We start from the raw sequence: 23,178 nt of genomic DNA, 5'->3' as shown, positions 1-23,178 counted from the left end.
ATGTTTAAAGTTTCAATAGGCACGGCTGTCCGGAGATATCCAAAAAGACAGCTCAATTTGTGAGACAAAAGGCATTTTCTAAACAAGGGCACCTTTTATTCGGCATACTTTCATATCGTCACTCTGGCCACGACCGAGAGTTTTCTCATTAGTTCATACACACCCATGAAGGGTGACATTGAACTGATACCACCTTGATCATATATTAGAATCAGACCCACAATGGACACTTTGAGTATATTGCACAGGATAGTGTCGTCGGAAGCTAACATTCACGACGCTTTCGAAACTTTACTAACAGGGGTGAAGTTGCTATTTGTCATTTGTCTCTGCCCCCAATATTCTGGAATTGTACTGGGAAAAGAGCACAGAAAGCCTCATGAATGAAACAAATCATACTGTTCAGCTGAAGCCACATTTTCGATGGTGTTTTAATCTTTCTAAAACCAGGGAAGTGGAGAAGACAGTGCATTGATATCCCCAACCCGATGGAGTATCTAGGCTAGTACGGCCAGATGCAGAAATTTCAATCGCTAAGAAGACATTGCATGGATTGAAATCCAGCCAAGCTACCATTACTACCTCAATCGAGATGGGCGGTCCCTGTGATTTTGAACAGGGACATGAAATTGCGACAACCAGGCTCCTGTTCTTTGGACTTATCAGTACATGAACCTATAATTAACGCATTCTGGGAAGCACATCAAGACATTGAATATGATTGAATAAGGATATCAACGACTAGGACTTTCAGTCCCTAAGAATATCAAGACAGACAGTGAATTCCCTCTCTTCTCTTTAACCACTTCTTGGGATGAATCGTGCAATGACCCCTGTCTTGAGCGCGCTTGGCATATGGCAGATGTAAATCTCAGGTATGTCACACCATTGCTAACGAGGTGGAGCGGGAGATCAACTGTTTTTGCCCCATTATATGCAGCAAAGTAGCCTTGGGTCAAATCGCGAAACCATGGCGAGTAGGTTGATCACCCATGAACGAAGTCCCCTCATCCTTTCCTTTTTTGGCTTTTTTTGCGAAGCAACTATGGACGACAGGGGTGTTTTTGACAGGGATCATCAAGACAGGGTTCATTTCAACAGGGTCCATCTCGACAGGGGTCACCTGATCCCGGTTACATTTCGCTACTTCGTTCATCGGCGGCATTCTTTCCCTTTTCTCTTTCCCTCAACCCTTTCATCAATTCTTTCCCAGTATTTGTCATGATAATTGAATCAGGGAGCGGTCCCCCGGTCGAGGAGCCCGTCCATGGCATTTGCTAAACTGAGAATGTGATTATCTCGCTAGAGGTGAGACCACAGTGTGACCCACTTTGCAAATCTTGCGATGCTAGAGGCTTCCAACGTGCTAGAATCCGCCGCGGGCAGGCTAATCGCCCGATGGTCGCTGTGTGGTAGATCGAATTGGCCGCTCAATGAAATGAAGGCAATATTCGTGGTGCCATGTGCAGAGAGCAGAGTTGGCAAATGGTCAAGTTGAGTCTGCGTCACCGTGATCCACTCCTCGATGGTGATATCATAGCGAGGTTGATCAGAAAGGCCAACTGCCTCCCTAATGACATACCCCAGAAGCTCGCGCGTATACAGTAAAGGATGTACATTACGGTATAGCACCAACTAGCCCCATGCCTGGATCCCCCAAGAACTCACTGAGAGGAACAGAATTAGTATACTCATCTCAGAGGTCGAAAGAGGCCCAGACTGTTTCCTGTTAAGAGCTTTACAAAGGTCGGCGGACTAATCGGCGGCATCATAGGCAATGTGTTTACTAGTACTCACAATCCTGGTCTAGCTCCTCGAACTCGGTAACTCATATTTGAGGATCGTGATTTCATTTGGTATGAATGGCTGCCCCAGGAAAATGCCACTCCATACGGTCGAGGGAGAGGCGCTTTTCTAAAATTCATCTGTTCCAGCAAAGAATAATCTAATATGGTGTCGAGATTTAGCTACAGGGCGGCGATCTTCCAAACTCGTGATTATGTCGCGGCTCTTATCACCCCCAAATTCCAATGATCTTTTTCCCTCCGACTTGTGCTCTTTAGAGCACCCGGGTCCCATTGAGGAAGTCTTTTTATGAGACTCAGAGGAATTCCTCAATGTGAGTGAGAAAGGTTCCATCATCCCACAATCGCCCAAATGTCATTGGGTGAGAGCTTGCTCGACTTTTACTCATCGGGACACGCCGACCTCCCCCAAAAGACGGGTACAACAGAGCCAAACTCATGGCCATATTGAGCTCAAAGACCAATTGATTGGAACGGCTGGGAAACGTTCTCGTGACACGTCTACTATGTTTTATTGGTCCATGGATAAAATTCCACCAATGAACTGCGTCAGTTGTGACAATCTTGCCACTAAATAATAGCATGGTCCGCCTATCCACAGACACCGAACAGGGAGATATGCGGCGCCGGTGAGTACTTTTCTCTCAAAGGAATTGACATGTCGATCCGCTCGGGAAACGACCGTTTCTTGGCCTTCAGCTGGGTGGGACTGGAGGTAGCGTCCAGCTAGCGGCAGACACCAAGCGCAATCACGTCAGGACGGCCTCCGCTAGGTCCGGTCAACTTCAGTGATAACTGATCTCCAGACAAATGACATGCGCCAGTCAATGCGTGGAACGCACTAGAACATCATGAGACAAGAAGGATTCTTCTGTAGCGACAGGGGTGTCGATCCGTCATTTTAAAATTTCTCTTCCCCATGCAACAACCAAACCACAGCTGAACGCAGTGAGCAAGCGACCCCCGAGTTTTGTCCCCCACCGGAAGCTCTCCATGAACTGGCGTAGCAGCACTCTAAACAAGAGCCACCTTAGTGGCCACATGGCCAGGTTCGTATGCTCGCAGGCTGCAACGGGCTCTGCGCGTTAACTGCTGCTAGCTGCATGCATCCCCCCTGTCGGATACTACCTCATCTTCATCTGAGCAATCACAGCGACACACAGCCCCGGACACAAATTAAAGTACAACACAGCCTGGTTCAAGGGAGCTTTTCCTGGAACATGATCGCTGTAGAGATCCATGCCAGTCTCCACGCCCCTGTCACTGACACCCACCCACACAAAATGAAAACCGAACCAAGGACCTGGGATCTGTCGCCGACTCGGCGATCTCGGGTTCAAGTTTCAGAATTGACACTACATTACAAGCTATCAAACGATTGACAGGAAGGATCCGAGGAAAGGAATATCTTGAGACGAGGTTTCAACCGGTAGATTTGATCGGGGTTCCCGGAAAACCAGACGTGGAGATTCAGGACCAGTCTCCCGATGACAATGAATAGGAGCGATGATATGGAGGCCTGAATGTCTTGGATAGCGATATATCGACACGCCCAGACGCCATCGACCGGTGTTTGCCTGGCTATTGTGGCAAGATGCGGCTGATATCAGATGCCCGTGCGAGCGCAAAAACTTCCTTGATCAGTTTCCTGTTCGAGAGGTTCCTCTGGTCGGCTTCTGTAGGTAAAGTGCAACAACCCAAGCCAACCGGGTGACCATTTCGTTCGTGGCTTGTTCGAATCTCTTTTCTGCCCCGTACGGCTGAACCAGACAACGCCTATGACGCTTACCATTCGATCATCATCGCGTGAACATTCAAAACGTGGAGACCACAGGGATTAGTCAACACGTTGACAGGAACTAGGACCAGTAGGCCTGAGAACCATTAATCATTTTCAGCATCACATCAGCACTATCTATGAATCCGGGACAAGCGCAGACCACGAGCAGACTAATCCCTGACGGCGTCAAGTCCAATGGGAACCCGAGATTCGGCCCCCAGGAAAGTGGCATGGTCATCTGCGTCTGCAGCTTCCATACACGCAATATAAACCTGCCAAATGAAATGCAGTCGATGGCGCCGCTATGGAGACGGCGGGGCCGGCGCAGGCCCACGAGTGGTTGGGGGCGGTAGGGCTAGAGACACTAGAGACGCCAACTATCCCCCCTTGAGCGTCCACATCTCTATTTCCGGCAAGATGCGCATGCCGCATTCTTTCTGTGTTTCAAGTCTAGAGAGAAGAGAAGATCTGAGACGGAGAACAGAGAACACTTCAGCAAGGGAGGGGGCCAAAAAAAGATTTCGATTGTGAACCTGTCCGACATGAATCATGAGCGTGGGGACTGAGCACAGCAAACATATTCCACATCTAAGCGTTGCGGTCCAATCCACCGACAAGAGAGCGGCTTCTGGAGGTTCACCGCATTATGCAGTCAGCGACTTGCTGCCAGATCCCAGATGAGGGGGTTGGTTTCATGTCTGCTTCGAAAGTCGGTGGCAGGAGGGGGCCAAACTACGTTTCAGAAATGTCCGAAATCCCCGTTTGCTTCGCCTATTCTGTCCATTCCCTGCTTAGCTGGAAAGGCATGCATAGAAGCGAATCCCTCGTGGCAGCGGGCCTGATTCTAGGGTCCATTCCACCACTGAGGTTCCGGGATCGACTCTGGCGGATTGACAAATCCTTGAATAGTAACTGCAGGGGTGATGGAGATTCGCATAGGATGACGCTTTAGCCCATGCTTTCCCCGATCGCTCAGCAAGACACCTTCCCCTAGTGGTATCGGGCGTGCATCCCACACGTGGATTTGTCAATCCGTCATACAGCCAGATGGCTCACCCGTGGCTTGATAGGATGAAATTTCTTTCTTTCTGGCTTCTAGCGTACTGCGCCGCCGAGTTCCTGCATGGTCATACTAGGGTCCCCTGACGCAAGGCCTTGCTTCTTCGTCTATTTTATTTTTATTTTTCTGTCGGTCGAGCCTCTATCCCGACAGGGGAGTGATCACACCCCGTCATCATACTTAAGTCCAGGTCGATCGCTCGTTGGACTTTCACACTTTTTCTTCTTCTCGCCTCATGCCAGTCCCCCACACTCACGCTCACATCTCCCTATACCACGAAAGTATGAGTCGAAAAGCGGATGCTGCCCGGCCAGACAAAGTCCAGCGGGCTCTCGGTGCTGCCATCGACGCACTAGGATATCTTGCCAGACCCGCATCATCTGGGTCGCCCACGTTGGACTTCACATACGTCGACCGGTTGCTCTCCGCAGTGGTCGAACCGCCGTCTCAAGGGAAACAAAAGAATGGTCGCCGAGGGATTGCGGTGATTCGACATTGGATGGTAGAGGATGGGCCCGGGGTTGCGCTGTTAGAAATCCTGGGCCAGCTGCTCTGGCGCGTTGTGGATATGAACAGCGAGCAACTGGAGTGTTTGCGGGCCGAGCTCCACAACCAGCCTCGGTACCACGCTCTTATCTACGATCCTGCGTCGACACAGTTGGTGCTGCAGCGCCTGGAGCGGGTCCGTCTGCACAAGGAGAAAGCGTGCATGGACCTGCGCGCCAGTCTGGTTGGTAGGTTTCCTGGTACCGGAAATGAGGTAACATTGACTGGTAGGATGCATGGCTAACAGCTTTTCTCCGACAGGCTATTCGCTTGAAGCTGCTCACTCCGATGCCTCGTCTGCTGCATCCGAAATCGAACGTCCCTATTCTGCTGGCTGTGCCTCGGTAATTTCTGACTCGGCCAGCACCTCATCGGAACCGCTGTCGTGGGATCCCCTAATGTCATACAATGGATTGATTAAATTGAGACCCGCGACGATAAACTACCGCGGGTTGTGGAGCAACGAGATGGAACGAGATCTATTAGACTTTTGTAAGTCTCAAGGATTCCTAGCAGAGGGTCAACAGAGCTAACATCGGTCGCGGTCAGATATTAATATGTTCGCACCGGGCCAAACACTTTTCGCCGAAGAAAACGCCTACCTGGCGATTTTACCCATCGCACTGCATTCCGAAAGCACACGAAATGCGCTTTTCAGTGTCAGTGCCTCGTACATGCGAGATTATGCCCTATCGGAGGGAACGAAGTATGGATACATGAACCACAACTATATGGTGCTGGCGGCGCAGGCGCTGCAGCGCGACCTCAGCGAAGGACATGCTACTACAGAAAGCTGTCTAGCAGCAGGGATGCTGCTAGTTCACCACGGAGTGATAAATGAGAGCGACACAGATATGTGCTGGTCGTGGCACGTACGGATGCTCGGGGGGTTTCAAGGCGCCGGGGGTGGATTCGACCCGACTTCTGAATCAGCTCTGTTCATGACCTACCAGTTAACGCTGGCGTTGACTGCTCAAACAACCAACCAGATTCAGAACCGTCACGAGGGATCGTCCGACTGGTTGTTGCAATGTCCGCCGCGCGAGTCGCAGCGAGTCTGCGGCATCCTGGGAATGTCGCGTCGCATGCTCAGCACGATCTCCCGTATCACAACGCTTGCTACGCTGTCGATGTCGGACGAAGAGCGAATCGCAGCGGCAGAGGCGCTAGATGATGAGATCGTGATGATGAACCAATGGTGTTATCAGACACCGGGCGAGTCTCTTGAGGTCGCTCTGCAAACGGCACAGGCATATCAGCTGGCGGCACGCCTATACCTGCTTTGCCGTGTACTTGGGTATGTTTCTCTCTCTCTCTCTCTTGTTTTTTGTTTTCGTGCAAATTTGATGATAGCCAACTAACCTCTATGTAGTGCAACTCCACTACATTCCCAGGTCGTCAATATGCAGGCGAAGCTCTTTGATATTATTATGCGCCTTCCTATCGAAGGACCCCTATACACAGCAGCCTACCCTCTATGGTGTGTCTTCATCGCTGCATTAACCTCGGGGTATCGAGACAAAACGGAAAGGTTATACGAAAGGTTGAACAGCATTCAAAAACGTAATAAAGGGGTAAGTTTCTCTTTCCCCGATCGTGCATCGAGTCAATCACTAACCCTACTAGAATATTTCCCCGGTTTTATCATGTCTCTCCAGTCTGTTTGGGTGGATCAACAACCACCCATTCGACAGTGTAATACAACAAGGATGGTGGGATGCCATGCTGGAGGCTCAACCACCGCGCATGCGATTATTGAGTTTGGGATAGACGGATTTATAGACCATGTATAATTGACCCTGTATGATAATGTTTGGTGATATGCATCTAGACCATTGTGAATATTACATTAATAACCTCTCATGATTCGTGTTGAACCGGCTAGTGACCAGACTTCATTTTCTCCTTCATTTCAGCTTCAGCCAGACTGGCCTTTCTCATGTACTCCATGACAATCTCTTCTTCTCTTTGGCTTTGCTCGAGCTGCGATTGGCGTTCGGCCTCTGATAATAGAGAGAGCTCCAAGGCCTTTCTCATCTGCTCTTCTTCTGAGATTTGGTCAAACTCTTCATGCTGCCTTGACGTGCCCTGATCATAGGCAGGTGGTGCTCCAGAGTCAAATCCACCATGAGAGGATCGGTCGGACAACGCAGCTGTCCCATCCAACTCGGGTACGAGAATGGCGTCTCTCTCTGTTGTCTCACCCGAGTTTATGATTCCATAACTATCCCTATTTTCATTCCGTGGTGGCAGCTCTGGCGGTGGTCCCCTTCCAGCAAAACCAGGATCCAGTTCAGTAGACGAGGAGGTCGACATAGAGTGACCCCTAGACAACCTCTCCCGACGCCGTCGTTGCGACGCCCGCCACCACTCGATGAGATCATGCTCTCTTTGCTCGCGACTGAGCCATCGTTGGACGATCTGTTGGCGCTCGTCTTCGGTAAGTCTATCCGCCCCAAGCTTTCCTTCCATGTACCGTGTCGTGGCAATGTAGCTTGCCAGTCCGCTGCCGAAGTATTTTTGCACTTCTTCGTACACACCCTGGAAGGTGTATGCTGGGATGGCCCAGATTGCTGGGTGGATGTCAGCCATTCACTCATCGGATAGTAAAAGGGATACGCGGGACTTACCAGCACCAGGTTTGAAGACAACACCGCCTACACCTTTCCCTATCCCCTTCACGAACCCGCTGAACCCCTCCTGCTTCAGTCCTCGAATAGGCTGCGTGAAGATCCCGGTGATACCATTGTAGAATCCCAAACCAAGTTCCTGGATAACCGAATCCGTCAGTCAGACACGAGGCCAGTCACGAAGAACGAGAATACAAACCTTGCCGGCTGTCCTCAGCCCACTATGGAACCCCGTCACCTGGTCGACCTCGCGGGAAGTAGTATCGCCATACATTTTCGGAATGTTCCGAAACCCCTTGGAGATTCCCATGGTGAAGTCCAACGGGCTGCGGAAGCCTCGTCCGAGAATGCGACCCATCCCCTTTCCTGCGCCTCGGGCGGCATCGGACGCGACCGAGTCCCGCGGCTCTGGGGCTTGTCGGTATATCGCGTCCGAGGCTTTGGATCTGCGGGCTGCGATGTCGTCTTGGCCGGAGACTTCTTTGAAAAGTCCGTATTTAAACGTCTGAATTTAATTTCATCGTTAAGGCTTGTTTGGGGATTCACGAGGGAATATGGGGAAAAGAGTACCTTGGACGACGATTTCTTGCCACCGCGCAGTCTTTCGACACCTTCTTGTCGTGGGTCGTCAACAACGAGATCCGATGGATCGTTGTTCGCTGGGACGACGGTTTCTTTATCGCTTTGTCGACGGTCGTCGACGTTTTGATCACTGGTCTCGTTTGATGGTGCTGGAAGATCGCTGGTGGAAGGGTTGGATCCCGATCGGGGGCTTTGCTTCGATCTATCTGTCTCCAATATGGATTTGACAACCTGGCGTGGCATGTCAACGATTGCAACTCCGATGCTTCCAATGGAGCCCATTAAAGCAATGGCTCCGCCTGTGAATGGATCGACCGGGTCACCTGTCGTCTGATACTCCTTCGTACGAACCCTATTCATCTTAGTACGGTAATATTTTAGTCAGAGGAAGAATACTCACGGTCGCAATTGACTCAAGTCTATCAGTCCTTCATGCGCCAGTACCATTGCAGCCGTAGCGCTCAGATTGAACGGACTTCTCTTGACCTTCCACACGGCCTTCTCGGATGGATGCATACTGCACCGCATGTTGTTCATATCAAGACGATCCTGAAACGACTCAGCAGTCACTCGACCTCCATCTTCCTCCTTGATTAGGCGTCCGAGCTCCTGCGCGCGCCGCTGGACATCCGGCTGAAGTGCCATGGAAATAGCATCCGCGAGGTTATCCGCTGTTAGGAGCTTATGATCAATCGGACTTGGCCCAGCGCCAGCCTTAGCGACCATCTCTCCCCAGAAGGGTTGGTCTCCAAAGAACGGCACAATGATGGTCGGCTTTCCGAGAGCGATTCCCGCGGCAGTAGTGCCAGCACCGCCGTGGTGAATAACACAAGAGACCTTCTGGAAGAGCCAGTCGTGCGGGCAGTTTCCGAGTAGATAAACACCATCCGGTACACCAACAGCATCGTTCTCTCCTAGCCCACCCCATCCCTTGGAAATAAGCGCGCGCTGTCCACTTTTCCTGACGGCCTCAAACAGTAGCCTTGTCATAGCGATCGGGTCGTCAACCACAATGCTCCCGAATCCGATGTATATCGGCATTGGTCCGGCGTCCAGAAACGCTTTCAACCCAGGCTCAGGCTCGTACGACTCGCCCGCCGCCAGGAAGCAAAATCCGCTGATCGAGATATGACTAGCCCAGTCGGAAGGTTTGGAAATGAGTGCTGGGGACCAGCAGTACGTTTGCGGGACCTTGAGACGGGCGAGCAGTCCCGTGGCGGTCAGGGTGGAGAGAGGTGCTAGGCCAAGTGTGTACTCGCGGAAGTTGTTCACCACGTCGCCGAGGCCCTGCCAGGTGAGCATTTCGACTAGTGAGTAGCTGACCAGGTTCGACTTTGCGGAGCTGATGTTGGAGGATCGGATGTTGGCTAGGGGGTGTGGGAAAGACGAAGTGGGTGACCACGGCATTCTGGAATCGTCAGATTCAATTCCTCTTGGACCGAAATTGAGCGGAAAGGGGGTAAACGAACGTGAACATGATATGCAATGGAACACCCAGCTTCTCCGCGCAATGGATATGCGCAAAGCTCGGTGGATTGGCGATGATAGCGTCCGCGATGAATGGCCGTATGCTGATGTCCCCATCGCTGTCACCCTCGCCCTCTCCGCCTTCGAGTCCGTTTCCTGGCTCGAAACAAGACCTCCAGCACCCGTCTAATATCAAACCCATCTCTCTCCTTCTGCGTCGAATATCCGTCACATTCGCAACACTCAGATCCGGCACCAGGCTTGGATTCTTGACCATAAACGCCATCAGCTGCTCTGGGTCACCGCCGATATTGAAGAACTCCAGGCCATTGGACTCAACCAACTTCTGGAACTTGGCGTGGGTCGCAATCCTAATGCGATGGCCATACCGGTCGCGAAGAACCTTTCCCAGCGCCACAAATGGCTGCACGTCGCCTCTTGACCCGACGACGTGGATGACGACGTTGAGTGCAAGAGGTGAAAGGGGAGATGACTCATGCTGCTGGGATTGCGACACGGGTGGTTTGTCTGCGGATTGTTGCGGTTGCAGAGTTGAATCGAAGAAATTTGACAGACAATTTGCACGTTCGTTCAGGACGATGTCGACCCGTCCATCGTCTGTAGTCTGTTAGTCAATCGGTCTAGACTGTGCCCTTGCCATCACTTCTAAGAAGCTATACCTGTTACTTCAGCCTGGGTCTGTGTCTCATCGTCTGCGATGTCAACTTGGTCCGGATCGACAGAAATCGGTGGAGCATTCTGACTGCTCTCTCGCGGTAGGTATAATCTAGTGACCGGATTAGCTGTCGAGTGTCCTCTTTCTCGAGTGGAACCAGTAAGCACAAACGTATACGCAGCTTTTTCCGACCCATCACCTCCGTGAGGGTCATTCTGATGACTTTCAGCACTCATCGCGAGGGTTAGACCGCCAAGCAAAATTCATCTGAGTCTAGCTGGGCAGAGACCGAAAGGAGGAGCTGACAAAAGAGCTCGATCAAAGAGGCAGAACGACGAGTGACGACATCTTGGCGTGTGCTGTCTAGCCTGCGCCACGCTTGGGGGCTGACGATCGTTACTCTGTCCTACTCTGCCTAGCGCGAGGAGCGTTGGTTAGTGGAAGTAAACATTCCTTCGCGTCATGGAGCAGGAACTCGCTCATTCACCAAATCAGCGTCTTGGGCGCTGCTGGAAACGCCGCAGACAGAGTATTCTTCAGTAGTAACCCGAATATATTTTTAGTTGCTGCTTTGGTTCCGAGGCATCTTGAATTTGGATGACTAGAATAAGACTTTCCGCAACCGAATTTTCAATTTTTTGATTTAACTTGTTCATTATTGTTTATTTCATGACTCTTGAGTCAAATGAGAGAGACAAGAGAAAAGAAGGAAAGAAGTTATTTTGGAGCTGAAGAGATGGCACCACGTGACCTGGAACTACACTAGTCCCGATATGGCGAAACGCGCGAACTGCCTGAGGCCACCGTGCGCCGTCATCCTGCGAGAGTCTTGCAATCAATCGCATCGCATCCACAGAAATGCCGTTTCCAAGTCCCGGCTGCCACACATGTAAGACAAGACGAATCAAGGTGCAGACTTGAATCTATTCTCTCAGCCTGGCACGGCTAACTTCTGGCGCAGTGCGATGGAACCTTTCCCATCTGCCAACGCTGCATCAAGTCTCGTCGAGAATGCCATGGACTAGCAGATCCACAATCGCTTTCTTTCATCCACAGCGAGAATCCTTACGCAGATGGAAAGGTCAAACGACCCAGAGGACCTCGATCCGGAGGGCACATTCCAAACCCCCATCATGAATCAGGCGACGTCAAAGCGCAAGCGATGACCTTCTATTTTCAGAATTACCTGCAGGCACCCAAGGAGACACCGGGATTCATCCGCACTCTAGGTGACGACTATATCGCCGGTCGGGAAACCTTTCGGAAGTCACAGCTGCTTGATATGGCCGTGTCGACAATGGCTCTCGGCACGTTTGCAAGGACGCATCAGCACCCCGAGGCGGCGGTGCAGGCGTCAAAGGCATACGAACAGGTTTTGCAGAAGGTCCAGCCAGCTATTCAGCGACTGGAGCCTGATAATGTCGATGTCTGTCTCTTAGCCATCTTCTTCATGAGTCGGTATGAGGATTTAGTGCATCATCCGGCCGTGTCGGCGCCGGAGAGTCGAGTGGATTCGTACCTGCCGAGCTTTTCTCACCACGATGGAGCATCCGCAGTTTTGAAGATGTGGAAGTTTCAGTTTAGTCAGGACCATCCGGCAACGGACGTCATTAAGCATACTAGGCGCGGCATGAGTCGATCTGCGCTACTGAGATCTCGCACGTTACCGGATTGGATGCGAGATGGCCGTTCGTTTGGGGAAAGTGGCTTAGAGCTAGCTTACGATCAGATCATGGTACGCATATTGGAGCTTCGGCAGCGTGCGCAGGGCACCACTTTTGCTGGTGAGCTAAGCGCAGAAGCTCAACATCTTCATCGGGCACTGGACGAGTGGAAATCCGCATTCCCTAGAACATGGGACTTCCGTCGTCACAATCTATCTGAGCAACTTACACTGGATCATCGGGGCTTCTACTCTCGGATGGTCTACAGCTACGCTAGCTCGACTTATGCAGGGGTATGGGCTAAGTACTACGCTACTAAAATGCTTGTCGAGAACATACTCATTAGTCTGAGCCTTACCCCTGTTCCAGCCGCGGAAGTAGCCGACCAGAGATCAGACCATTCGTCGTATCTAGATAGCTTGGCTGACGACCTGGCCTCAACGGTGCCCTTCTGCTTGGAGCAATTTACAGTCGAATCCTCAGATAATGTTACGTTGAATTCGCAAGGCATCAGGCCTTACAATGCTACGTTGATGGCATGGCCTCTAACCATTGCATCTGGATTGAGGCACTTAAAACCTGACCAGCGATCATGGTTCAGATCGGCCATCGCTCGGATCGGCAGAGTAGTTGGGATTGGGGTTTTTGAATGTGCGGAAACAGATGAATGGCTAGAGCTCTAACAGGTATTCATTCAATAAGAGGCCGCCTATTGAAGTCCACATTACAAGAACTTGTTTTCCTCCATCGTCTTCTTCACAAGCTCCCTGTCCACCATCCTCTTCATCCACCCCTTGACAATGGGAAACTCCTCATCATCAAACTCCTCCTTGGCCAGAAACATAACCGTCATCCTCTGCCACGGGATGAATGCCAAATCAGCAAAAGACAATTTCCCACCAACCAACCAGACCCCGTCATCACCGAACTTCTCCCGCTGCTTCTCCAGATGACTCTCCAGCACGCCAGTCACGCGCTTGATCTCATTGATATATCTCTCCTCAGCACTGGGAACCTTCTCCGCATGAAACTTCTTGAACCAAGTCATCTGGCCATAGTAGGGGCCTTGGCCCGTGGTTTGGAAATAAAGCCATTGCTTTGCGTGGTAGAACTCGGGCGTTCCTGGCTGGAAACTGAGTCGATGCTCCTTGTCGTATTTTTCGATCAGGTACTCAAATATAGCACCAGACTCCCAGAGCGTGAGACCCGTGTTTGCGTCCTGGATCGAAGGGAGTCGGCCGTTGGGGTTCACCGCCAGGTACTCAGGTTGCTTGATCTCGGAGAACGGGACGGGATTGACAGTGTACGAAATGTTGAGTTCGCGGAGGAGAATCTCGACTTTGAGGGGATTAGGGCCGGACTTGCCCAGGAGGGTAATGGGTTGGAGATCGGAGGACATGATTGTTTTCAAGTAACTGGTGAGAGCTCTTTTTGGAGTGAGAATGTTGAGGATGGTGAAGATGAAAGATTGCAAATGACGGGAGTCATGAAGCCATTTATACATCTGCAACCAACACCTCTTCCCAGAATATCCTCTCGTCAACATTTGACATTATAAATCAAGAGCCCCCGACAATGAAGCGATCCACCCGACGCCAAAGACCGTGACTGTATAGACCTCGCGGGTTTCTCCTGATCGGGACTAGCGCGGTGGACCAGCCCAGCTCTATACAACTCGGTCTCTGCGGTCGCTTTAACTCCAGTCTAACTCCTATCTCCTAAATGCGACGTATTATGGAGAGAAATTGGGGGGTTGAATCACAGCCAAGTTTTGGCTGCACAGGAGCAGGTGTACCCACCACCATCGTCGCAGTTTGCGGCGTCGAGATACCTCGCGGGTTTCGCCCGATTAGGAAATCCATTGTCCGGCTTAAATCCGAATCAAAGTGACGTTGATCTTTGGATGCTGGAGGTCCCATAGAGAGCTCTGAAATATAAAAAGGATCTCTGGCTCCAGTTGAAGACTCTCAAACCTCAAACATAACCGTCAATCATAGTTTAAAGGCATCACGCTTCTGATCATCCGCTGATACTTCACAATGGCCCAAAGAATTGTCTTAATCACTGGTAGGTCGCCTACCCTCGATTCTGCAGAATTATAATCTAACAAGACTCAGGCGCAAACTCCGGCGTTGGCTATGCCACATCGAACGTCTTCGCCGGCGCATCGAGCAAGTTCCACATCATCATGGCCTGCCGTTCACTCGACAACGCCAACGCAGCCAAGTCCGAGATCGAGCAGCAGTCCACCACCAAAAACACACTCTCGACCATCCGACTTGACGTGACAGACCACCAATCTATCCGCGACGCTGCATCGATCGTGCAGGAACAATTCGGACGACTCGACGTGCTAATCAACAATGCCGGAGTGAGCGGACTCAGCGAGCTCGAGGACACCGCGCGACGAATGCGCCTCTGCTACGAAACGAACGTCGTCGGACCAGCCATCGTCTCAGAGACCTTCCGCCCTCTCCTCCTGAAATCCCCCAACCCCTACTCCATCTACGTCACAAGCGGCGTCGGGTCCCTGACACTGGCGGCGGACCCGAACTCCAAGACCTACCGCGGCCCCGCGAAGGGGGAAGCTTACCGATCGAGCAAGTCAGCGCTGAACATGGTCGCCCTGCAAGAGTGGGTCGAGGTGCAGGACCAAGGCCACGCGCTGAAGATCTTCATGATGTGTCCTGGGTTTGTGCGTTCCAATCTGCGAGGCCGTAGCGAGGAAGCGCGCAGTGGATGGGGCATGGCGGGGGATGCAGAGGTGCCGGGGAGAACGGCGCTGAGTATTGCAGAGGGAGAACGGGATGCCGACGTGGGCAGGTTTGTTCATAAGGATGGTGTCTTTCCTTGGTAGGAGGGTGCATGGAAGGGGATGATGACTGGAGATTGTACCTGAAGGGTTGTTTGTTATGATTGTTGCAGCCATGGAATTATTGCTTAATCATAATATCACTGGGAGATGCTTGATCTTCATTACAAGCTATGGTTCCCTGGAGGAATGGAAATTAGCATTGCTATCTAAAATTCCTAAAAGGGGTGGAATGTGACATAGCTGTCATGATTTCCGATCGCGGAAATCGAGACAGACAGAGATCGGGAGTGGAAATAAAAGCCGACGCAACATTCTTGTGGATAACTAGGCTTGCTAATGTAATAGCCACTCCACCTTTGATCTGTAGTATCATCTTAGCCAGAACGATTGCATCGACATGTAAAATATGCATTCTGTCTTGGCGCATCTTGGCAGCGTCAGAACTAACCCCTACCAGCGATCGTCCATACTTGATGGTAGCCGACATCTTTTGATCTGCGCCTCAGAGATGAAGAATATCCGGAGCAGTAAGGGACAAATTAGCTTTCCATTCCACGATCCGGCCCATGTCTTTCGACATAACCATGCCATATTGGATATGGCCAGGATAAATGGGATTTCTCTCAGTCACCCATATGCCCATGAACTTATGAAAGGGATGCGCGAAATCCAAATCTCTTCCTTGACGCCATTATGCATGCGACACTAAGGGTTACATCTGGATGTCTGAGTGGGGTTGTGAGACGATGTGTCGACTGAACTGGGTGGCCTGGTAGCGGTGAGACAAGTGATCTGATATCATGCACGCAAGGGGGCGCTTGGCTGCATTCCCCAGCAAACTTGCGTAACCTTGCCTCGAGCTGAAGGTTCTCGGGCTTGACATATAAGCCTGTTTAACCAGGTTGTGGTATTCGGATTAGTGAACCACATTTGAGGCCACCGACGCCGCAGTGACATCATCTATACCAGTCAAGTCTCACATCTTGAGGCGACCGTTCAGTACCTCACGTTCCTCATCGTCTCTGCCGTGAGTCTCATTTGGAATTGATTGAGGTCCCTGACGATGAGTACCTCTGTGATGTTTCGTCCGCACATCCGGACCTCGGTTCGACTGGCCGCTTCGGCTGGAAAGGCCAGGCCATGGCGTTCCTCTTTCCAATCATCTCAGTCTGCGCTCAGAAGATTATCTACCGAGGCGGACAAGCCCGTCGATGCTAGCAGCCGAAACAATGTCGCAATTCTCGCGGGTTTAGCAGCCCTTGGAATTGGCACTGTGCTTTACAACCGACGCGAGAAACCCATTGCGGCAGCCATTCAATCAGGAAATCATAGCACCTCAAAGCAGACCACCTCCGATGGCTCCGATGACCCGTATCCCTTCCCAGAGGAGATGACCGAAGAGCAAATCTCGCAGCTCCCGGTAGAAAAAGCTGTTCTTACTTCTGCTCCTAATGTCCCTCCGCCCATCACTCGCGACCATCCCGTCCGCCTTGAAGTCGACCTGACATCGACCGAGAAAACATTCCAGATGACCAGCCAATACAAGTACGAAGGATGGACATTCAATGACACCATCCCGGGACCGTTCATTCGCGCTCGTGTCGGCGACTTCATCGAACTGACATTCTACAACAAGGACCTCAGCGGCCGACAGCACAACATTGATTGCCACGCGTTCACGGGTCCTGGTGGCGGCGCAGCCCTCACAACAGCCGAGTCCAATGGTGTCAAGAAAGCAAGATTTCGACTCCTCAATCCGGGACTTTTTGTCTATCATTGCGCGGCGAACCCTGTGCCGGTTCACATTGCCAACGGCATGTATGGAATGATCTATGTGCAGCCCGAGAAAGATCTCCCGCCCGTCGACAAAGAATACTACGTCCTCCAGAGCGAGTTCTATCATGAGCCCCCGCAGATTGGAATCGACGGCCGCCCCGAAAAGACCGTCGAGTTCTCGTACCCCGATGCTGTGCGCGAGGAGCCCAACGTGGTCGTTTTCAACGGAAGCGACTCATCCCTCACAAAGAACCCCTTAACTGCGAACACCGGAGAGACTGTTCGACTGTTTTTCGGAAATGCCGGCCCCAATCTCACCAGCTCATTCCATGTCATCGGCAGTCACTTCCGCAAGGTCTATCGCGACGGTGGCGTTGTCAGTCCCCCAACCGATATATTGTCCACGCTCTCGGTGCCCCCGGGCGGTGCGGCGATAACTGAATTGCAAATGATCGTGCCAGGTGCCTATACTCTTGTTGATCATGCCATTTTCAGACTCGAGAAGGGAGCGGTTGGATACCTGAACGTGACTGGGAAACCGCGGCCGGATGTTTATGGGAGTGAGGAGCCACCGGCACCCTGTATGGGGTGTAAACTGCACCCTTAATAAATAGATGTTAAAATTCTGGAGTAGCAAAAAAGTAGTGAAGTCGTCCGTTCGTCGTAGTGATGTGTTACCTGTTTGTTCTGTTTGCTACTCAGTCATGGACTCCCACAAGCCCAACAAGTGAACAGTCTGCATGTTTGACCACTAGACAAAAGGCAATAAACCTATTGAATCTTAAGATATCCTCCCGGTGATGGAATCCTGGATCTGCACTTGTCCAGAGGAGCTGAGCCAAGGATACGCCAAGAGAAATGCCATTGGTGGAGTGTCAGCTGCATTCTATACAGCCGAGGAGATTGCCGGGGCCGAAAAAGTCGACCCCTTTGATGTCCTTAGGAACCCATCCAGAGTCGAACCTCTTCATGTTCTTCAGCTGTACGTGAGAATACTTTGCGTGGTCGCATGAATCGACTAACAACTTATGTAGTTCTAAATACACCGAATACCAACACCGACAAGTATTAGTGCCAATTGATCATATCTTGGTCTAATGAAAAGCAAATATCCGTAACAGAGTCAAGTCTGTATCGAATTCGACTTTGGAAGTCACTAGGGGCCGACTGCGCGGAGCCCTTTCGATCTCTAATACAGAACATTCCTCTAGACACAGAAGTCCGATCCATAAACGTGGAAGACTGGATTCTTCAGCCGGGAGTGTCTCGCGATCGACATCCACGAGTTATTCTGGTTAGACTCGGCACATACGATGACCATGTGTATGTGTCACACAGCTGGGGTATAACAATACTAACGACTCTTAGATCGCGGGCAGGGTGCGAATAATGCTATTCTAGATGTCTTGGATCTTGTTGAACGAGTCAACGTACAGGTGTCAGAGTAAGGCTCCATTTTGTCACACGTCTTGGTAAATAGTTGACATGGCAGGTCGTTTTCATCGCACGCTCTTCGTACCTCCCTTGTCGAATATGAAAACGCCGTGTTCGCTCGCGCGGAATCAAGTTTGCTTCGATCTCGACAGGCCTGTCTTACTGCTCACAAATACTCCGAAGTTGTTGAGGGAAAGTCGTGGATTGTCTGTCGTAAGACTGACGATGCAAAGTCAGAGTTTTAAATTTGTTGGAGGGATCTACCGGACACACAATATCTTCTTAGCTATACTCACAACGAATATTACCCTAGAACATTCTTTATTTCTTGTTTCATGTTTGTTCCTTCAAGGCCATACCATTGTTCACGTAAAGGATATATTTCGTAGTTTTCCGTTTACAAAAACCAACAAAGACGTTTTGTCAAAGAAATAGCATCTTTTGAATGGCTTTTTGAAACGGAGAAACAAAGAAACTGAAGTTAGTACTGCTGTATAAAAAAGAACGCCTTGTCCACTTTGTGCATGAAGACAACCAACACCACCGCAACACCTCCGACGAAAGGCAAGGCATCTACAAAAACATCCCTCTTACTCTAACCACACGCAACGCTTAAGCAAGGCAAAACATATATGCAAAATGCCTTTCAGCTCTCTCTTCCAAAGCAGTTCAGTTAAGTATATGCCGGTCGATGACGTCGAAGCGGCCTTCGACTGCGACACAGAATCTCAACCGTACGACTGGATCGAAAACGATTGCATTATTGTTTTCGACGTGCCCACTGACGTAGTCTATGCCCCGATCATGAGTGTACTGGAAGAAATTCTCACTCAGAGCCGGAAGCGTGTTAGAGCAGGCACGTGGCGTCGTGCAATGGGAGCGACTCCCCAAGGCTTTTCGCGCCTTTTGGTGACTCTACATAACACCAGGCCGGATAAGGAGTGGGACGTGTTGCATGAGCATCTGAGGCGATGTGTGCCGACTTCGGATCTTCCTTTGACGTTCGAGCGTATGACGGTTGAGCTTGCTTATATTAATTAAGCTTTTCTTTTCTGTTCTTTTTTCTTATTTTTTCTTTCTTTATAAGATGTTGATAGGACAAGGAGGGTGTTACGGGAGAATGAGTTGACAAATCGAAGACCATTTCATTTCTTGATGTTTATTATGCTTTTATGAAATCAAAAGGAGGGTGAGTTAAGGTGGCCTATTTTGTAGATAGTAGGTACATACAAAGGAGCCCAATTATGCTACAAATACGCATGAGTGTGCAAAAGCAGCAATGCTAAGTAGCACAAATTCATGAAAGCCAATCAATATAGCTTCAACAAACCACAGCATATTCTCTCATGGTTACTCGAGGCGTTACTGTGCCGTCCTGTAGACAGTCCGGAACAGCAAGGCCCGGTGGCTCAGAATCAATAGGTGGATCGTTCTGGAAACTACCAACAGTGCACTGAGCAGGAGTTGGGGCAAAAGTTCTTTCGTAAAGGAATGCCCATAATGCACTCAGCTAATATGGGAAAGGTGTGCACAGCTACTGATTTCCAAATGTCTTCATAAAGAGCGCAATGCTCGAAGCTGTCTTTCTTCTGTATGCACCTGTGCAAAATCCAATACAACAGAGAAATCATATATTAGGACAAATCCTTTCATAGTAGATTTTTGCCCGACTGCCATTGAGCAAAACTGGTTACTCGCCCCACCGGATCCACTCGACGCGACAGCAGAACCGTTCTTCGGGATAGCTTCACCAGGTCACACCAACGATTCAGATCTCTGACGTTGCATTCTATAATTAAACTGGCTGTGGTTAATCAATTCCTCTCAGTTATCGGCCTTAGCTACCCTTGATTTAGCACCTTTTATCAAAATGTTTAAAAGCTCAAAAATATCCTCATGTCATTCTCTCATTCCCGGTAGGCAGGAATTAAACGTCACTTCGGCAGTTAAACGCGTCACCAAACTAAATGGACGATCCCTGTTATCTGATTTAATCTTAACCTTGTCTTCATATCCTGCCTGGTGCTTATTTTGCTGCCTGTGTAGCTTAATCCTCGGGAGTTCCGACTCGGAAAACCCGGTGTGGGTATGGGCCACGAATTAGCATATTTTAGCAGCTGCTAGCCAGAGTTTAGCCGTGGATAGTTCGTTTCGGCATCGTCAACATGGCCCGGTGAGGAAGTGAACCGTTTCAAGAGAGGGAGTATGCGTATGGTAGCCACGTCGGGATGCCGAGGGTATATAGGGAGAGACTTGACGAGTTCAGTCTCTGATTTTCCTCTTACACATTTAGTCACTCTTTCTTTTCGCTGTATAGCTATATTTTCATTCAGTTATGAAATCACTTTCCTTCATCATTGCGTCGGGCCTTCTCGGCCTAGCTGGCGCTGAATCTGTCGGTGTCCTCAAGTCCAATGGCGGTACGTCTTTCTCCCGCTTCAAACGCACTGTATTCTGATCAATATTTAAACAGTCGCCTTGGGCAGTTGGGAGACTGCCTACAAGAAAGCCTCCGACTTCGTTGAATCGCTCACCCCGGCCCAGAAACTCTCTTTGATCACCGGCTTTAGCGTGAACACCACAGATGGCACCTTCGACGCACTGACCTTCCTTGATGGAGAGATGGGACTCCAGAACTACTTCTATGTGTCTGCATTTGGCCAGGCTAATGCCATCGCCATGACATGGGACGAGGAAGCTATATACGCGCAGGCTAAGGCCGTTGGCTCGGAATTCTATAACAAGGGTGTGCAGGTCTTATCCGGTCCGACCAGTCAGCCACTGGGAAGAACACCTTGGGGAGGAAGAGGCGTTGAGGGATTTGGACCCGACCCTTACCTGAATGGATTGGTTACTGGATTGAGCACTAAGGGTTATGCTGATGCAGGTGTGATTCCAGGCGCTAAGGTACATAACCTCCCGCTAGGATATTTCAAGCATATGCTAACAAGAACAGCACTTTCTACTATACGAGCAGGAAACAAACCGCACCGGTGGCGGTGGCGGAAAAGGAGGAGGCGGAGGTCCTGGAGGAGCTCCCCCTGGTATGTCGACCGGATCGACATCATCCTCCTCTGCTGGAGCTGCGTCAGGAACTCCTCAACCATCTGGTGGTGCATCATCTGGCAGTCCTCCCTCCGGCGGTGGTTCCTCTGGCTCTGGTTCTAGCTCTAATTCATCCGCTCCCTACTCCTCTAACACCGACGACAAGACGCTGCATGAAACCTACCTCTGGCCTTTCTACGACGCCGTCCGGAACGGTATGGGCGCCGTAATGTGCGCAATGATTAAGGTCAATGGTACCATGGCTTGCCAGAACTCCGACCTTCTGATGAAACATCTCAAGACGGAGCTTGGATTCCCTGGTCTCGTCTGGCCAGACGCCAACGCCCAGGACAGCGCGACGCTGTCAGCTTTGAATGGCGAGGATTACGGATCTAGCAGCCTCTGGAGCAATTCCACTGTCGAAACCCTCCTCTCTAACGGTACCCTGACTCAGGCTCGTTTCAATGACATGGCTATTCGCAACGTCATCGGATACTTCCACGTCGGATTGGACAACGGCAAACAGCCTAGTGCACAGGATCAAGATGCGTACGTGGATGTTCGAGCGAACCACTCAAAGCTGATCCGTCAGAACGGCGCGAAGTCCATGGTTCTGCTGAAGAATAACGGGGGTCTCCCACTCAACAAACCGCGAGTTATGAGCATTTTTGGCTCCCACGCTGGCGCAATCACCGGCGGTCCCAACACGGCCATGGATAGGATCTGGACCTACTTACCAGGGACATCTGGCCACCGGATCTGGCTCAGCGCAGTCGTCCTATCCTTATTTGATTACACCCCACATCGCACTCACCAACAGAGCCGTTACCGATGGAACCATGCTGCGCTGGATCCTGAATGATACGTACGCCTCTAGCGGTGGATCATCGCTCATTCCCGAATCAACCGACAGCACAGCCGTTTCTCCTTCATACGAGAACTACGCCAGCGGCTCCGACGTCTGCCTGGTCTTCCTGAACGCGCTGTCCGGTGAAGGAGCAGACCGAACAGAACTTTACAACACCGACCAAGACGCCATGGTCAACACCGTCGCAGACAACTGCAACAACACCGTCGTCGTGCTCAACACCGTCGGACCTAGATTGGTTGACCAGTGGATCGAGCATGAGAATGTCACCGCTGTTCTCTACGGATCTCTTCTCGGTCAGGAGTCTGGAAACTCCGTCGCGGATGTCCTCTACGGCGACGTCAACCCCTCTGGACGTCTGATCTACTCCATCGCCAAGAACGAAAGTGATTACAATGTCGACTTGTGCTATACCGCACAGTGCAACTACACTGAAGGTAAATTATCGTTCTTCACTGCCCTCTACCATTAGAAATCTAACCAAAGTAGGCGTCTACCTGGACTACCGCTACTTCGACGCCAACAACATCACCGCGCGCTACCCCTTCGGTCACGGCCTTTCCTACACCAGCTTCTCTTACTCCAACCTCAACGTCCACGACCCCTCTCCTCTCTCCCAATACCCAACCGGCACCCACTCCGTCGGCGGCAACACTGATCTCTGGGACACCGTCGGCAAGGTGTCCGTCACAGTGCAGAACACCGGGTCCGTAGACGGCGCCGAAGTGCCCCAACTATACCTCGGGTTCCCCAAGGCTGCAGGCCAGCCTGTCCGACAGCTTCGTGGGTTCAAGCGTGTTGACATCAAGGCCGGAGAAAGCGACAAGGTCACGTTTGGGCTGAGGCGCAGGGATCTTTCGTACTGGGATACGAAGGCGCAGAAGTGGGCTGTTGCGCAGGGCGAGTATAAGGTGTTTGTCGGCGCTAGCTCCAGGGATCTTAAGGTTAAGGGACGCTTTAGTGTGAGGGATAAGCCTATGCTTTAAGTTTTCGTCAATCTTTGATAGTGGAAGGGCAAGATTTCTTCTTG

At 50.9% G+C, this 23,178-nt stretch overlaps 8 protein-coding genes across 8 annotated transcripts; 6 read left to right on the top strand and 2 right to left on the bottom strand.

Moving 5' to 3' along the window:
- The first annotated feature begins 2,738 nt into the window (after nucleotides 1-2,738).
- Nucleotides 2,739-3,299, top strand: P170DRAFT_164375 (uncharacterized protein). The gene is made up of 2 exons (XM_024842586.1): nucleotides 2,739-2,854; nucleotides 2,905-3,299. The coding sequence occupies exons 1-2, from the start codon at nucleotides 2,799-2,801 to the stop codon at nucleotides 3,185-3,187; spliced, it is 339 nt and encodes a 112-aa protein (XP_024706643.1). The 5' UTR covers nucleotides 2,739-2,798; the 3' UTR covers nucleotides 3,188-3,299.
- A 1,176-nt stretch (nucleotides 3,300-4,475) lies between these two features.
- P170DRAFT_164352 (uncharacterized protein) lies at nucleotides 4,476-7,017 on the top strand. Its single transcript, XM_024842585.1, has 5 exons — nucleotides 4,476-5,379; nucleotides 5,453-5,683; nucleotides 5,741-6,488; nucleotides 6,564-6,765; nucleotides 6,818-7,017. Exons 1-5 carry the CDS (start codon nucleotides 4,881-4,883, stop codon nucleotides 6,959-6,961), a joined length of 1,824 nt encoding a protein of 607 aa, XP_024706642.1. The 5' UTR covers nucleotides 4,476-4,880; the 3' UTR covers nucleotides 6,962-7,017.
- On the bottom strand, nucleotides 6,979-10,961 carry P170DRAFT_382753 (glycosyltransferase). The gene is made up of 8 exons (XM_024845615.1): nucleotides 10,718-10,961; nucleotides 10,551-10,657; nucleotides 9,873-10,488; nucleotides 8,804-9,811; nucleotides 8,392-8,755; nucleotides 8,021-8,326; nucleotides 7,822-7,960; nucleotides 6,979-7,764 (listed from the first exon to the last, which is right to left on the bottom strand). The coding sequence occupies exons 1-8, from the start codon at nucleotides 10,780-10,782 to the stop codon at nucleotides 7,073-7,075; spliced, it is 3,297 nt and encodes a 1,098-aa protein (XP_024706641.1). The 5' UTR covers nucleotides 10,783-10,961; the 3' UTR covers nucleotides 6,979-7,072.
- A 438-nt stretch (nucleotides 10,962-11,399) lies between these two features.
- P170DRAFT_509328 (Zn(II)2Cys6 transcription factor domain-containing protein) lies at nucleotides 11,400-13,300 on the top strand. The gene is made up of 2 exons (XM_024854665.1): nucleotides 11,400-11,455; nucleotides 11,508-13,300. Exons 1-2 carry the CDS (start codon nucleotides 11,405-11,407, stop codon nucleotides 12,891-12,893), a joined length of 1,437 nt encoding a protein of 478 aa, XP_024706640.1. The 5' UTR covers nucleotides 11,400-11,404; the 3' UTR covers nucleotides 12,894-13,300.
- On the bottom strand, nucleotides 12,935-13,609 carry tpcF (glutathione S-transferase tpcF; the record flags this gene model as incomplete). Its single annotated transcript, XM_024847645.1, has 1 exon — nucleotides 12,935-13,609. The coding sequence occupies one exon, from the start codon at nucleotides 13,607-13,609 to the stop codon at nucleotides 12,935-12,937; it is 675 nt and encodes a 224-aa protein (XP_024706639.1).
- A 640-nt stretch (nucleotides 13,610-14,249) lies between these two features.
- P170DRAFT_474879 (short chain dehydrogenase/reductase) lies at nucleotides 14,250-15,067 on the top strand (the record flags this gene model as incomplete). Its single annotated transcript, XM_024853193.1, has 2 exons — nucleotides 14,250-14,277; nucleotides 14,328-15,067. The coding sequence occupies 2 exons, from the start codon at nucleotides 14,250-14,252 to the stop codon at nucleotides 15,065-15,067; spliced, it is 768 nt and encodes a 255-aa protein (XP_024706638.1).
- Nucleotides 15,068-16,415: 1,348 nt separating this feature from the next.
- On the top strand, nucleotides 16,416-17,408 carry P170DRAFT_355807 (putative multicopper oxidase; the record flags this gene model as incomplete). Its single annotated transcript, XM_024844111.1, has 1 exon — nucleotides 16,416-17,408. One exon carries the CDS (start codon nucleotides 16,416-16,418, stop codon nucleotides 17,406-17,408), a length of 993 nt encoding a protein of 330 aa, XP_024706637.1.
- A 3,162-nt stretch (nucleotides 17,409-20,570) lies between these two features.
- P170DRAFT_474876 (putative beta-glucosidase D) lies at nucleotides 20,571-23,134 on the top strand (the record flags this gene model as incomplete). The annotated part of the gene is made up of 5 exons (XM_024853192.1): nucleotides 20,571-20,655; nucleotides 20,709-21,142; nucleotides 21,192-21,978; nucleotides 22,049-22,585; nucleotides 22,638-23,134. 5 exons carry the CDS (start codon nucleotides 20,571-20,573, stop codon nucleotides 23,132-23,134), a joined length of 2,340 nt encoding a protein of 779 aa, XP_024706636.1.
- Nucleotides 23,135-23,178: the final 44 nt, after the last annotated feature.

This window comes from Aspergillus steynii, assembly GCF_002849105.1.
Source record: "Aspergillus steynii IBT 23096 chromosome Unknown P170scaffold_3, whole genome shotgun sequence".
Taxonomy (NCBI): Eukaryota; Fungi; Ascomycota; class Eurotiomycetes; order Eurotiales; family Aspergillaceae; genus Aspergillus; species Aspergillus steynii.
Note: the sequence above shows the minus strand (reverse complement) of the source record. Positions and strands in the feature narration are given on the sequence as shown.